The sequence below is a fragment of the Talpa europaea genome (genome assembly GCF_964194135.1).
Source record: "Talpa europaea genome assembly, chromosome: 11".
In the NCBI taxonomy this organism is placed as follows: domain Eukaryota; kingdom Metazoa; phylum Chordata; class Mammalia; order Eulipotyphla; family Talpidae; genus Talpa; species Talpa europaea.
The window spans coordinates 99669912-99685133 of record NC_140078.1 but is presented as its reverse complement, the minus strand read 5'-3'; the positions used below and the strand labels follow the sequence as shown (position 1 = coordinate 99685133).

Sequence of the window (15222 nt, the reverse complement as noted above, 5' to 3'; positions counted from 1 at the left end):
ATGCCCCTTTCCCTCTCCTGCGCCCAGAGATGCCCCTGTGCAACCACACATTGAGGCCCTCCCCCACCTACCCCCTGCAGCTGCTGCAGCCTCAGGGGATGAAACATCTAATTGCATCCTGGGAAGCAAAGATGAGGAGCACTTCCTATTTCTGCATAGAAGCTGGCCCCCCAGTTTCTCCTTGGAGCAGGATGTACAAGAAAGGGCATGTGGCCCAGGTGGGCAGCTGGAGCTAGTCACCCTCACACCCCTTCTCTGGAAACAAAAGATGCCTCCCCTTTCTGGATAGCCTTCCTGGGCCCCTGGTTGGTGTGTGGGCTTATTTTGTTTCTGTTCTTTTGGGACCACTCCAGGCTCTTGCTGCTTTCTGTGCCTGTCATGCCTGCTCTGTCCTCCCAGGGTGACCCTGAGCCGCAAAGCTGCTGTCCACGTGGACAGGGGCCGACGTCGCACGCCCACCTGCCAGGACCCCTGCGTCCAAACTGCGAGACATGGCGGCCAACGGCAGCAAGGTGGCTGATGGGCAGATCTCCACGGAGGTCAGCGAGGCCCCCGTGGCGAACGACAAGCCCAAAACCTTGGTGGTCAAGGTGCAGAAGAAGGCGGGCGACCTTCCGGACCGGGACACATGGAAGGGCCGCTTCGACTTCCTCATGTCCTGCGTGGGCTACGCCATCGGCCTGGGCAACGTCTGGCGGTTTCCCTATCTGTGCGGGAAGAACGGCGGTGGTAGGTGCCTCCTAGCTCAGCCCGCCCCCAACTGACAGTGTGCCACTGGGGGAGTTTCTGAGGTGACCTTAGGGGAAAATTTTTCCCTAAAGACTCCAGAGAGCTCCATTTACTCTCTTTTCTTGTTATCAAAGGATTCCCAAAGTTCAGTCATGACTCTTGGGGGCTGATCTCTTCATCTAGCAAAGGGACAGGGGAGTAGTTTGAGTCTTGCATGTGGGTACAGCCCAGAATACCCCACTGTGGTGCCCACTCTGGGCTTCCTCCAAAGCCTGGAGCCCGTGGGCCTCTCTCTCTTCAACCCCACAGGGGCCTTCCTGATCCCCTACTTCCTGACGCTCATCTTTGCGGGGGTCCCGCTGTTCCTGCTGGAGTGCTCCCTGGGCCAGTACACCTCCATCGGGGGCCTCGGGGTGTGGAAGCTGGCCCCCATGTTCAAGGGTAAGTCCAGAGGGGATCTGTGGGGGGGCGGAAGCATTCCTGCCCACAGAACCTTGGGGAGTCTTCCCAATGCCCTGACCACAGGGAGAGCAGCCTGCTCCGCACGTCTGAGCTGATGCAGCCCTTGCCAGCAAGCTGCTTCTGGCCAAAGTAACTTGGGTTGGAACCTAGAATACAGGAGGTAGAGAGAAGGACCATCCAGAGGCCGCACACACAGCAGCCACCCTGTGCTGTTCGCTCCTTTCCGCGTGAGGGCTGGGAGTGACTTTCTTTGCTTCCCGCTCAGTGCCTGACGCTCAGGTGGGCTCAGTGCCTGATGCTCAGGTGGGCTCAGTATCTGACACCCAGGTGAGTAGCATTGCCAAGAATCGTGCTTGGCCGCAGACCAAGACTCTGCCCCAGCTGTACTGGGCCCACACGCCCATCCTGGCCACCTCCCTTGCCAGACACCGTGACCTTAACCAAGTCCCTGCCTCTCTGCAAGGTCCAGCAGGGGGTAGCAGCGGTGGGAAATAGCACCACGTGCTGGCAGGGCTGCTCACTGTACCGAATGGCTCCCTCCCCCAGGTGTGGGCCTCGCCGCGGCCGTGCTCTCCTTCTGGCTCAACATCTACTACATCGTCATCATCTCCTGGGCCATCTACTACCTGTACAATTCCTTCACCACGGTAAGCGGCCGCAGGGTCCGCCCCTCCACAAGGAGCCCCCCCCACCCCCGTACCCACCCTCCATGCACTGGGACCATGTTCTGCCCACAAGGCTTGTCCTCATCTTCCCTGTCTCCCCACAAGTCGTCGTACCGGCTCCAGGCTGGGCAGTTGGTATCTGGCTGGTCCCCTGCTAGAGTGGCACTGTTAGCCCATTCCATGTATACCAGGAGGCTGGGTTCAAATCTTGACCCTGCTGTATACCAGCTGTGCAACTTCAGAAAGGAGACTGAACCTCTTTGAGCCTCAGTGCGCTCATTTGTATAATTAGGGTGAAAATAGAACCTGCCTCATAGGTTTATTCTGAGGACTAAGTAGTGAAGGTCAAGGTGATGAAGAGCTGAGAACCGTACTGCAGTGAACATTGCAGACATGAATTGTTAACATCATCAGCACGCACGGGGGCAGGTGGGAGGTTTCTTACCAGGGTCACATGCCTGGGGGTTGGTCCCAGGATGCACACACGTGACCTTATGGTCCAGCTTGGAAAGTGAGAAAGTTGAGGTTCAAGTTTCAGCCATGACGCTTAGGAGCTGTGTGGCCTTGAGCAAGTTGCTGCTCCTCGTCACACAGCCTGCCCTGCGTCCCTGAGCTGGTGAGGAGGGGAGGGGAGATAGTGACTGAGAGGCGCATTGTGGGGCTGGACGGGCAGCCCCAGGCGCTCCTGGGACGTGCCTGTGCTCTGTGCCCTTGCAGACACTGCCGTGGAAGCAGTGTGACAACCCCTGGAACACAGACCGCTGCTTCTCCAACTACAGCATCGCCAACACCACCAACATGACCAGCGCCGTGGTGGAGTTCTGGGAGTGAGTCTGGGCCCTTCCATGGGGGGACAGAGGCCCCTCAGAGGGGGATGGAAGAGGCAGGTGAAGGCTGTCTATAGAGATGTGGGCTGGGCTGTGGGAGCCACAGGGGAGGGCGAAGGCCTTTCGTGTCCTGGGGAGAGCTGAGCCACAGAACAGGTCCCTGGACATGAGCTATACGACCCTTGGTAACAAAACTGAGATGTGGACAGAGCACACACCAAGCACCCCCTGCATGCTGGTCTGGATAAGCAAACAAGCAGGAAGAAGGTGGCAGCTCCAGGTGGCCAGTGCTAAGAGGAGGGGTGCTCGGGAAGCCGAGGGGCCCAAAGAGGCGTCTCAGGGTAAAGCAATGTAGGGGAGACAGCAGAGACAGGATGCAGGTGACAACAAGATGAGGAGCGGCCCGGGAAGCGGGAGGTATAAGTAGTGGGATGATGAGAGTTTGAGAGGCCTCAGAGGCGACAGAGCCTGGTCAGAGTAACGGGCCAGCTCTTCAAGGACTTGCAGAGGCAGCCTGGGAGTGGGGCCTCATTCTGAGACCACAAGAGGCGTCACTGCTTGCTTTGACACAGGAGACATGAGGAGACTGGCAGTTAGAAGGACCATGGGACTGGAGGGGGCAGAGCGCTAGTGAAGGGGACGGTCCAGCCCGGAGGCCACTGCAGCCATCCAGGGGAGCAATGACAGTGGCTGAGCTGAGACACTGGCAGGCTTTGCGCAAAGAACGCTTTCACTGATTCATATAAGGGGCCCAACAGTCCCCACTGGCTCTTGGAATCCCAGTGATCCCAGATGTCAGTGGAAGAGGTCGCTTGTGTCCATGCCTGGGCACCCTCAGGTCGCTGCAGCCCTCTCCCTGCTCTGACTGTCCCTCACCGGTCCCCAGGCGGAACATGCATCAGATGACAGATGGACTGGATAAGCCAGGTCAGATCCGCTGGCCCCTGGCCATCACCCTGGCCATCGCCTGGGTCCTCGTGTACTTCTGTATCTGGAAGGGTGTTGGCTGGACTGGAAAGGTAAGGGCTGTGTGCACAGTGGGGAGCACAGAGGGCGGGTCTTCCCCCTGAGCAGGGAGTCTATACCCCACAGGAGTCCCTCCCAGCCTTGCATTCAGCAGGCCCCTGAACTCTCTCTCTCTCTGCCTCAGTTTCCTTTCCTGGAAAATGGGAATAATGACATGTCTTACTTTCTGGGAAATGGTGAGGAGTAAAGGAAATAGTGCAGGTCAGACCCTTCGCACAGCGCCAGCTCCCGGTCAGTCCAGTCAGTCCCTTCAATTCCCCCAGGGCCAGTGCAGAGCAGAGGGCCAATGTCGCTCAAGGGCTGTTGAACAGGCATTCCCTGAGCACCTGCTCTTAGCAAGTCTCATTCTGGGTGTTAGGTCTGGAGGCGGCCTCCCAGCCTTGGAGGAGCAACAGAGATGGCTGGGTGGGTGGCTTAGTGCTCAGACTCTGTATTCAGATAGTCCTGAATTCAGATCCCAACTCAGCCATTTACTTGGCTGTGTGACCTTGTGCGAGTCATTCCACCTCTCTGAATCTATTTCCAGCTCTGTAAAATGGGACTTACCTGCTATTATATATATATATATATATTTTAAAGATTTATTTATTTATTTATACAAGCACTGAGTACAGTCATAAGTGTGGGAGGATGAGAGAATTCACCAGAGCCAGAGCGGGGAGCAGAACAGGCAGAAGGACCGAAGTACACTGCTGAGGGGAGCAGCGGGTGGCAGGAGAGGTCTGCGCGCCATGTGGGACCCTCGCCCAGTGGCCAGGGATCGAACCGGCGCTGCAGAGGCTGTGGGCAGCTTCGCCACCCAGCGCTCAACTGCTGTGCCACCTGGGAGGCCCTATATATATATATATATATATATATATATATATATATATGTAAAATATATATATATTTTAATGAGGATCAAATGCGATGGTGATTTTTGTAAAGCACTCAGCAGCTAGCAAGGGGCATTGTGGTTGCTTTTGTTTTTATTACCAGCCAGTGCAGAGCAATGCAAACTGGGGTGTCCAGTCTGGAGGTATCTGCGGAGGTGGCCAATCAAATTAGGGAAAAATGACTGGCCTTACCCCCACCTCTGTCTCCCTTCAAATCCCACTTCAGGATTCTGGGGACAGAAGATAATTGAGTATCTCCTCGCCCTGGCCTGACAGAAACCTGGAGGGCAGATGTGTGAGGTCTTACAGCAAGTAAGGGAGCCAGGGGATTTGAACTGAATCAGGCTGGAGGCAGGGAGTGCAGATCATCCAGGGAGGTTTGGATAATCCAAGAAGCTGATATGAGGAAGAGAAGTTTATGAATTCCACTCCTGAGCATGGACACACTGGTGGAAAGCTGCCCTGTTTCAATCACGTTGGAGTTTTGGACTCAATGGGTTCTCAGGTCCAAAGCTGGTTAAAACATCTCTGCTCTGTTCCTAGGCGGGGCAGGCAGGAGGATGCAGGAGCCTCCCAGCCCACCTTTAGGAAGCAGAGAATGTAGGGCCTCAGGACTTTGGAGGAGACACTGCTGAACTTGAATCTCAGTTCTCTGGTTCCTAGTGATGTGTGCTTGGGCCTCTGAACCTCAGACTCCTCATCTGTTAAGTGGGCACAATAATAGTACCTTATGAGGTTGTCACAAATATGAGGGGGATAATCTATTAAGCACTGTGTTGTAGTGCTTAGCACATAGTAGGTGCTCACTCTCTATTATCTAGTATTAACTATTTTGGATGGTATCTAGAATTCCTTCTAGATTAGGTGACTAACTACTTCTTGGGACGTGAAGAATAGGACCTCTTACTACATCTTTTGAGGGAGTCACTCCATCAGGAAGCACTTACTGAGCACCTACTATATTCCTGTTACATTCTGAACATGGAGGACACGTTGAAAATTGGGACCTAGACAAATATATCAAGCACGTCCTATGTCCTCTTCCACCAGTGTCTCCAAATAGCAAGGTTGATTATACCCTTTTCCAAGGCAAGAAAAAGCAAGACTCAGAGAGGATAAGAAATTGACCCCATGTTACACAACTTGTCGTTAACAGAAATGGTTTTGAATTTTCATTTACTAATTCCAAGTACAGTGGTTTTTCTGCCGACTCTTGGCCACCTTTCCTAACCCAGAGGAATCTCATAGTCAGGTCAGAGAAATGAAACTAACCCAGAGAAAAATTCATGCTGACTGTCATGTCAGACACTAAGATAAAAAGATCATTGAATGTGAAAATTGCTCTTTCACACGAGTGAGCAAAGAAATGCAACTTCAGACAATGACATCAGTCTTTTGAGCATCAAATTGGCAAAAAATAATTTTTTGAATGATTGCACTCAGTATTGGCACCTTTGTGGATAAAACGTGCTCTGTGATGTTAGGCGAAGTTCAATTTCTGGAAGGTAATCAGGCATCATGGGCCCAAAGCCTTTGGGAAGTTTATTCTTTTTGACTCTGTTCTTCCTCTTCTAGCAATTTTCTCCAAGAACGCTGCAGTAGTTCTGTAGATAAAGTCTCATAGTCAGGAATACTCAGTGTAGTACTGAAAGTCACCCAAATGGATATCATTAGGGAAAACTTCAAAAAGGATGGTGGAATGTCTGGGAGGATTGTGTTGTTTCACTGAGAATCACATTTTATGAGATAATAGAACAATGAGTAGTAAACAAAACAAGAAACCAAGTGATGTGTACTGTGTTTTTTAACTTTAAACATGTGAAGTGAAAGGCAGATACATAATTGGAGCCCCATTTTGTACAGAAATGTAATCATATGCAAAAAGAAGTCTCACAAGGGGAATATTCATGCATCTGAGTGTTTGCAGGTATTTATTTAGAGTCTACTTAGATCATGGACAGTTCCAGACTCTCGGAAAACAAAGAAATCAACCTGTCCCTCGTGTAACTTACATTCTAGGAATCGCTGAAGGGAACTTAAATTGTGTGTGTTCATATATAATTTAAAAATTGCCCTGGCCCCACATGTGTTACTTGAATGATTTAAACAGAACGCAAAAATATAGAAGGGGGAGGGAAGCGGGGAAACTAGCTGCTGGGGTGGTTGCTTCAGACTTCAGAGGAGGTTAGGAACCTAGGAAAGCTTCCTGGAGGAAGAGGAACTTGAGTAAGTTCTGAATGGACATGGCTGCAGATGAAGTGGGGGAGGGGACAGCATTGTCTCCACCAGGGGGCACACTGACTGTGAGGCCCACTTTCCTCCAGGTGGTCTACTTCTCAGCCACATATCCCTACATCATGTTGATCATTCTGTTCTTCCGTGGAGTGACGCTGCCCGGGGCCCGGGAGGGCATCCTCTTCTACATCACACCCAACTTTCGCAAGCTGTCTGACTCCGAGGTGAGCGGCCCTCTGCTTGGACCTGGTCCACACTTGAGTCCTGAGCCACCGTTTACCTGGCTCAGGATAAGTTACAGCTTTACCTAGCTTTAGGATAAGTTACAGCTCCTCTTTAACCCTCAGATGTAACCTGGGGCTGTTGCCCCACAGAGCAGGTCAGCACATGAAAAAGGCCGCGGAGCTCAGTGGCTGTGATTATCATTTTGAGTGTTTTTTATGATTCTGCCCGTAGGTGTGGCTGGATGCGGCTACCCAGATATTCTTCTCCTATGGGCTGGGCCTGGGCTCCCTGATTGCTCTGGGGAGCTACAACTCTTTCCACAACAACGTCTACAGGTGCCAGAGCAGCTGGGTGCCCATTCCTTCCGGGCCACGCCCTCGCAGGCCACGCCCTCGCAGGCCACGCCCTCACAGACCACGCCCAGAGACCACGCCCTCTGCAAGGCCACGCCCCTGGCCTTTCTCCACTCTAACTCCTCTGAGCTCATCCCTTTTGGTCTCTCGGTTCTGCCCCTTTCCTGGCATTGGGGGCCCCTGCTCTGTAGTCCCTCCCAGCCCCCGGGTGAACACAGCAACCCCTGTCCACTCACAATCCTGCCTTCCCACCCTCCTTGACCCGGCCCCTCCTCCGCAGGGATTCCATCATTGTCTGCTGCATCAACTCCTGCACCAGCATGTTCGCGGGGTTTGTCATCTTCTCCATTGTGGGCTTCATGGCCCATGTCACCAAGCGGTCCATTGCTGATGTGGCAGCCTCAGGTCAGCTCCACCCTGGGAAAGGGGGGAAGGCGGCCGTGGGAGTGGGGCTGGGAGGGGCTCACCGAGCAGGCATCTGTGGTCCTGGTGGTCGTCATTATGTGGGAGCCCGCTATGTGCCAGGCATAAGGGATGGAGCCCCAAGTCCTCCCAGCACCCCAGGTGGATGCTCTCCAGCCCATTTCCCAGATGAGGAAACAGGCTCCCTCGTGTCACCTGACCACCACACACAGCTAGAAGGGGGTGCAAGTGGAGCTGAGCCCTGGCTTGGCGGGTGGCAAGCCGGCGCCATCCTAAGCTTCTGGGAGAAGACCCATTCTTTGCCCCCTTGGAATAGAAACTGCAGCACAACTCAGACACGTGCCCTGACACAAATCTCCCAAACCAGTGCTTTTGTCCCAGTTCCAGAAATGTTCTCACAGGGGTGCTGTACCCTCTCTGCTAGCCACACCCACAGCAAGGCCACAGGCCCATAGGAAATTCTGCACCCCTCCCCTTGAACCAGAGACAGGAGGGGGCTGTTGCATGCATGGCAGAGTGCGTGGGGCTCCAGAAGGCAGTGTGATGTATCCCCACCCGTTATGGGAACGGGGCAGGTCGTGGGAAAGGAATATATTCTGCACAGGTCCTGCTTGCCTCTATCAGGGTGGCCCACCTTCTGCCTTCTCTGGAATTCCCCAGCACTTCCCTTTCCAGAGCCAGGCCCCAGGTAGCTCCCTGACCTCTTGAATACCTTCCTCTTCAGGCCTCTCCTTCCCTGGACTCCCTGTTGCAGCAAAGGGTCCCCCCATCAGTGCCCAGGCCAGAACCCCAGCATCATGCTGGACCCTCCCCTACCACCACTCGCAAACTAACTGGTACCTAAGCACTTCCTCCTAGGCACCACTCCATCCGACTGCCTCTGCCCCTGAAGCATCCCCACTGCTAGCCAGGCCACCACCCTCCCTCATCTCATCTTATGGGTGCCCTTGCCTCCGGACCCTAGCCTGCAGCCTCCCCCAAACTCTCTGTTGCCCCATCTGGAGAAGGCAATACTCACCTGAGAGGTTTCTCCAAAGATGAACTGCAGTAAAACTTAGAAGTGGGTGCTGTGCTGGGTTTGCTTAGTACTTAGTACTCTGCTTAGAAGGTGCTTAGTACTTTGTTTTACTTTCCTTTCTGCCCTTCCCTCCCCAGGCCCTGGACTGGCCTTCTTGGCATACCCAGAAGCTGTGACCCAGCTGCCCATCTCTCCCCTCTGGGCCATCCTCTTCTTCTCCATGCTTCTGATGCTGGGCATTGACAGCCAGGTAAGGACCCCCTGGCACCTCTAGGAGCCCCCCTACTCAGCCTCAGCAGACCAGGAGCAAGCAGGGAGAGGAGGTCACGCCTGAGGCCCCAGGAGATGGCCGTTTTGACCCTTAGAGTGTCCTGCACATGACAGCTCATTGTCCCCATTTTCCAGATGGGGCGCCTGATGGCCAGAGGGGAAGGGCTCTCCTGAGGTCACAGGCAGAATCAGGCTCAGATCCGGGGCTCCACTGGCCGACTGTGCCCTGCTGCCAGAAGGGTCAGGCTTGGGTGGATGGGGGTTGGGGGCTGTAGCCAGGGGCTGACCTCCATCCCCCCCGAAGTTCTGCACTGTGGAGGGCTTCATCACCGCCCTGGTGGACGAGTACCCCAGACTCCTCCGCAACCGCAGGGAGCTCTTCATTGCTGCCGTCTGCATCGTCTCCTACCTGATTGGCCTGTCTAACATCACCCAGGTGAGCACTGTCGAAGCTGGCACACCTCTGGTGCAGCCTGCCCCTCCTCGCCCCAGCCTTGTCCTAACCACCTTCATCATCCTTAGCACTCCAAGCCCTGCACACACAGCGACAAGTCTGATGGGGTCGCCCTGCAGGGATTTCCAAGGTGCTGGGAGATACAGACACTGGCTAGAAGAGAGAGGGCAGAGCTAGAGAATGCAGCCCCTAAGCCCACGTGGGGCATCAGGGACTGCTTCCTGGAGGAGGGGCTGCAGGGACCGAGGTGTGAAAGATGGATGCTAACTGGAGAGTCGAGCAGGAGGTGGGCATCTGATGCAGACACTTCCTCCTCCTGTCTCCCCGCTTTTCTTTTTCTATTGACATTCGTGAGCAATGCCCTTTGCCTTCAAGCCCACCTCCATCTAGTCAGAAGACATGCAGGGGAATGACTCATTGTGCAATGATTATAAATGACCCCGAAGCCATGAGCTCAGCCTGGAGGTTCTGATTTCCAATCTGCCAAACCACTCCTGGGTCCATAGACAGTTCAGACTCAGAACTCTTGTTCTTTCCTTCTCTCCCAGTCCCTGACACCTGCTCTACTTTGGGCCTGACGTGACATGGATTCAGATGCTACCTGCTCTCTTAGAACTTAAATTTTGTGCACAAGACTGACATACACATTAAATCCTTAAATGCCGTGAAGATAACAGGATAGTGATCATAGAGAGTGACCAGCAGGAGGAGGAGGGACACCACCTCAGAGCAGTGATATTTAACCTGAGGCTCACATGATGAGGAAGAGTCAGCCAGAGGAAGCTCTAGCTGGGGAGACAAAGGACAGCAGGAGCAAAGGCCCTGAAGTCAGAATGGGCTTGGGAGAGAGGGTATTGCGGTGGAGGTAGAGTGAGGGGCTGGTTGGTCCGTAGGGGATGCAGAACCAGATCATGCAGGACCTTGCAGGCCAAGGCGTCTGTATTTTATTTCGTTATTTTATTTTATGTCACTCTACCCATCTGTGCGTTATATTATCGTCTTGCTTAAGCCATGCAAGTTTTAAACAGGGTAGGCACATGACTGTTTAACGTTGGAGGAAGAGGGCTCTCCCGATCTACTCCATTTTCTGCCCCTCAGCCTTAGCAGAGTGGGATGTTCCCTCTGCCACTTGGACACTCTCCTCCCAGCCCCCGGGAGTCGACAGCCACATTCATGGTCTCGAGTCAGTGCTTCCTCTCACCTGCTCTCAAGTCCTCTTGCTACAGGGAAACCCAGTCCCAACCTCAGACTCCAAGCCCATGTCCCCCGTGAACTGGGTGCTCTGAGCACTGGGAAGGGGACCATCTTCACCTCCTTTTCTCCTGCAGGGGGGCATTTATGTCTTCAAGCTGTTTGATTACTACTCTGCCAGTGGCATGAGCCTGCTGTTCCTCGTGTTCTTTGAATGTGTCTCCATTTCCTGGTTTTATGGTGAGCATCAAGCCCTTTCTCTCTCTCTCTCTCATTCATTCATTCATCTTTTCTTCAATCCTCATCCATCAAATACAACCACCAGCCCCCCACACATGAACTTCTTTCATCCTTAACAATTCAGTGACATCAGGGCAAGAGGCCTCGTGTTTAGAAGATCCCATGAGAATAGTCAAATCAGCTCACTTATAATGGGAGCCAAAATCTCTTCCTGAATTTTGGGATGAAAAAGCTTATTTTTTTTTACTGGAAAAGTGAAACCAAAACTGCAGGGGAAAAAAAACGATGACTGAGATATAGAAAACGAAACAGGGCTGTAATTAAAAGTGGTGTGCTGCCTTCAAACAAGGAAAGAAGGAAACAGTAATTTTACTGATTTTGTTGCCTCAGTTTCCAGATCCCCCTGCATGATAATTAACAGGAAGTCTCTCCCCGCAGGTCATCACAGCCCGGTGACCTGTGCAAAGGGCATGTTCTCCGAGGGGGGGGGGCCCTTTGTCCGCGATACTCACTGTATCTTCTTTGCAGCACCTGCCAACCCACCCTCCTCGTCACTGTCCCGTCCTCACTCCCTAACGGGTCTGACGCTGTCAGGGCCTCCCGGCCAGTGGCTCTGCTTACATGCCCAATGTTACTTTCCCAGTTTGACAGCACCTGCCCTTTTTTGCATTTGCAGTTCCGTGCAAGCTGCGGCCAGTTACCTAGTCTCAGATCAGGGGGTTCAGTCCTCCTGCCCAGCCAGGCTTTAAAGACCTGGCAGATAGAGATTGATGGGGAGGATGTTGAGAGTGGTAGGGACACGTGTCATGAGTTTGTCCTGAATTCATACGTGTTTTCACGTTCAGGTGACTTGGCTTCCCACAAAAACCCACTTGCTTGGGGATTTGGTTACCTAGAGAATGAGGTGTCCAGGGGCACAAGCCATGTGTTACAGATAAAAGCTGTGGCTCAGAGAAGTGAGGTGACTGAGAGAGAGGGGCTGATTGGGTCTCTGAGCCTGCAGCCCCCAGCCTCATACATCCTGCCTGCTCGGTCACAGGTGTCAACCGATTCTATGACAACATCCAAGAGATGGTTGGCTCCCGGCCCTGCATCTGGTGGAAGCTCTGCTGGTCCTTCTTCACCCCAATCATTGTGGCGGTGAGTGAGGCTTGAAGAGCCCTGTTAGAATGAGGCTAGACCAGGCCCTGGGCAGGTCAGGCCCAGAGGGAAACTTCTGCAGGCAAAGGTGAATGGGAGAAGCCCCCACGCCTCTGCCCCTGCTGCTTCCCATTTCTGAGCACCCACACCCTGCATGGTATATTACTCAACCCTGACAAATCCCAGCAAAAATAGGCAGTGGCCCCACTGAGCACCCAATCACCCATCCAGCATCCCCTACTCAAATCAGGGCCTGACTATGAAGCCCAAATTATTTGGGGGAGGGGAAGGTGTTTCTCATTCCCAGCATCCTTCATTCCTTCTGCAAGAGGAAACTGAGGCAGAGCAGACCCAGGAGGAGAGGCTGCCCCAAGTCTTTGTGTGGGGTGGGCCCCTGTATATGTCTCCTGCACAGTGACACCTGCTCCCAACTGGGGGCTGATATCCAAGCCCTGTTTTGCTTGCCAAGCAGGTTAACTTGGAAGAATGTGCCTTTATCTATTGGGCCTCCCAGGGAAACCTCCTCTTGTTATTGGTCTTTCCAGAGAGGACACCTTTTACTGTTTCCTCGCAGTGAGAGCACCTCCCTCACCCTGATTCTCTAGGAAGGTGTCCCTTTCTATCATGCTCACAGAGACGGCTCCTTTTGCTCCTGGTCCTCCCAGAGGGGTCCTGTCCTACTATGCCCAGAGGTGCCTCATGGGCCAGCAGTGGCCTTGGGAGCAGGATTCCCAAGATGCTGAATCCAGTGAGGGTCGGCCTCAGGGCAGGGGTGAAGGGCAATGGACGTCAGGGTCTGGGGAGGGGCCCTGGTTGTCCAGTCTGGGCCTGACTGCCTCTCCTTCTCTGCCCTCCCAGGGTGTGTTCATTTTCAGCGCAGTGCAGATGACTCCTCTCACCATGGGGAGCTACGTTTTCCCCAAATGGGGTCAGGGCGTGGGCTGGCTCATGGCCCTGTCTTCCATGGTCCTCATCCCCGGGTACATGGCCTACATGTTCCTCACCTTAAAGGGCTCCCTGAAGCAGGTAAGTCCCTTCACCTTGCAGCATGTGACCCCTTCCCTTGTGGAGCTTGTGGTCTAGCAGGGAGACAGGCAAGTCCATGGCCAGTGACAAGAGTGTTATGCTGCATCATGACTGGGGTGATGGAGGTTAGGGAAGGCATCCAGAAAGAGGGGGCAGCTACAGAGAGGCTAAGGCTCACTCAGAGTTATAAGTAGAAGAAGAAAGATGGTCCCTCGAAGAGGATGGGATGCATGTGCCAAGGCCCAGGGGTATAACTGACCAGCGTGATTGGAGAGCAGAGTGGGGAGAGGGGCAGGTAGGGTGGTAAGAGATGAGAGGGGTGGAGAATCAGAACGTGAAGGGCCACAGCCCAGAGGCCCTGGATCGGTGATTCTCAAACCTTGTTTCCCAGAGCCAGAAGTGGGGCCTCCACAGTCTGCAGCATAAAACAGAGGGGGGGGGGCAGAGGTGGGTTTGTGTGCCCAGGCTGGTCTCCTTTCACTGATGGAGAAACTGAGGCCAAGCAGGGAAACCACTGGTCCCTCTCTTGCAGAAAATTATTAGCAGAGTTGGGGCTTGCAGTCCTTGCTTCCAGCTCCAGGTTACTTTTGTTTCTCATGACCTGCTGCCAAGCGGCTCAGATCTTAGAAAGGCGCGCTTGAGAGGAGGGCACAGCTGGTGCAAAGACCCAGCGGTAGCAAAGGGTGAGGCATGTCTGATGGGGCAGGATTGAGGGGCGTAGAGAAGGTAGTGGGAATTTCATTCATGCAGCAAATATGCGTTGGAGACCTACTGTGTGCTGGACACTGATGTCAGTGCTGGGGACACAACCTTGAACAAAACAGTCCCACCCTCGTGGAGCTTCCATTCTAGTAGGGGAAGATCAACAAGTAACTAGGGAAATCTGTTAGTGGGGGTGAGTTCTCGGGAAAAAAAATAAATGGGAAGGAGGTTTAAGACGCATTGAGGGGGCCCCCCCCCGGCCAAGGAGCTAACACCGAGTCAAGACCACCTGCCCAGCCTGTGGGAGGCGCTATGGGGAAGCCAGTGTGACTGGACTGGGGTGAGGAGGGGAAGGAGGACCCCAAGTGAGAGGAGACGTGGCTTGGGCCCAGTAAGAACCTGGGGGCTCCAGAGAAGGGGGGGCCTGGCTGGCACGTGGGAGCAGTTTGAAGGCCAGGCCGACCAGAGAGACTTGAAGGGGAGGAGAGGGGGGCGGCCACCCTCGTCCCAGTGCCCCAATCCTCGCGGTGCCCGCAGCGCATCCAAGTCATGATCCAGCCCAGCGAAGACATCGTGCGCCCCGAGAATGGTCCGGAGCAGCCTCAGGCCAGCGGCTCAGCCAGCAAAGAGGCCTACATCTAGGGGTGCGGGGCGGCTCGCCGACCCGACACTCTCACCCCCCACCTGGCTGAAGGCGACCACCACTTGATGTCTGAAGATACCATCTGTCTCAACCTACCTCGAGTGGCGAGTCCAGACACCATCACCACGCAGAGAGGGGAGGTGGGGGACAGTCACACCCCGGTGGGCCCCGCCGTGGGCAGGGACGCACCTGCGGGCTGGTGACCTTTTTAATCCAGGCCCCATAGGCATCAAGCAGTCGGCCTTGACTGCCAAGTAGATCATTTTATCCTGCCAGTGAGCGTGGCACGGCCAGGCCGCACGCTCTGGCTTTTAGTCGTGTTCCCGACTGTTCTTTTACTGCCGAAACCCATGACTGTTATCTTGGACTTTGCAGGAGTTCAGTTCCGACGGAACCTGCTCTGTACACATGAAAAGGGCGTTTTGTATAATGGGATTTCCGGGGGGAGCTTTCTCTCCAGCAGCGGGTGGGGGGCCAGCGGAGCTCTGACTTTCTTTTTATGGTTTTCTCCTTCCCGGGGCAGCTTGACAAAACCACCCCCCAGGACCTCAGTCAGTCCCCCAGGGCTGCTGCTCCAGTCCTCTGCACCCCACTGGGCTGCATGAGTGGCTCTGTGGCTGGGCTGCTCCCACCTTGCCAGGCGGTTCTGAGGCACCTGGCCTGGCAGTGGACCTTTCCAGCAGGCCCCCGCCGTTGGAAAGCTGCCACGAGCACAATC

General features: G+C 54.2%; 1 protein-coding gene across 1 annotated transcript; it reads left to right on the top strand.

The window, feature by feature from the left end:
• Positions 1-491: 491 nt before the first annotated feature.
• On the top strand, positions 492-14503 carry SLC6A1 (solute carrier family 6 member 1; the record flags this gene model as incomplete). Its single annotated transcript, XM_084246877.1, has 14 exons — positions 492-729; positions 1039-1170; positions 1738-1838; positions 2574-2683; positions 3570-3702; positions 6909-7043; positions 7276-7379; positions 7678-7802; positions 8976-9088; positions 9413-9544; positions 10891-10993; positions 12033-12133; positions 12992-13159; positions 14399-14503. 14 exons carry the CDS (start codon positions 492-494, stop codon positions 14501-14503), a joined length of 1800 nt encoding a protein of 599 aa, XP_084103003.1.
• Positions 14504-15222: the final 719 nt, after the last annotated feature.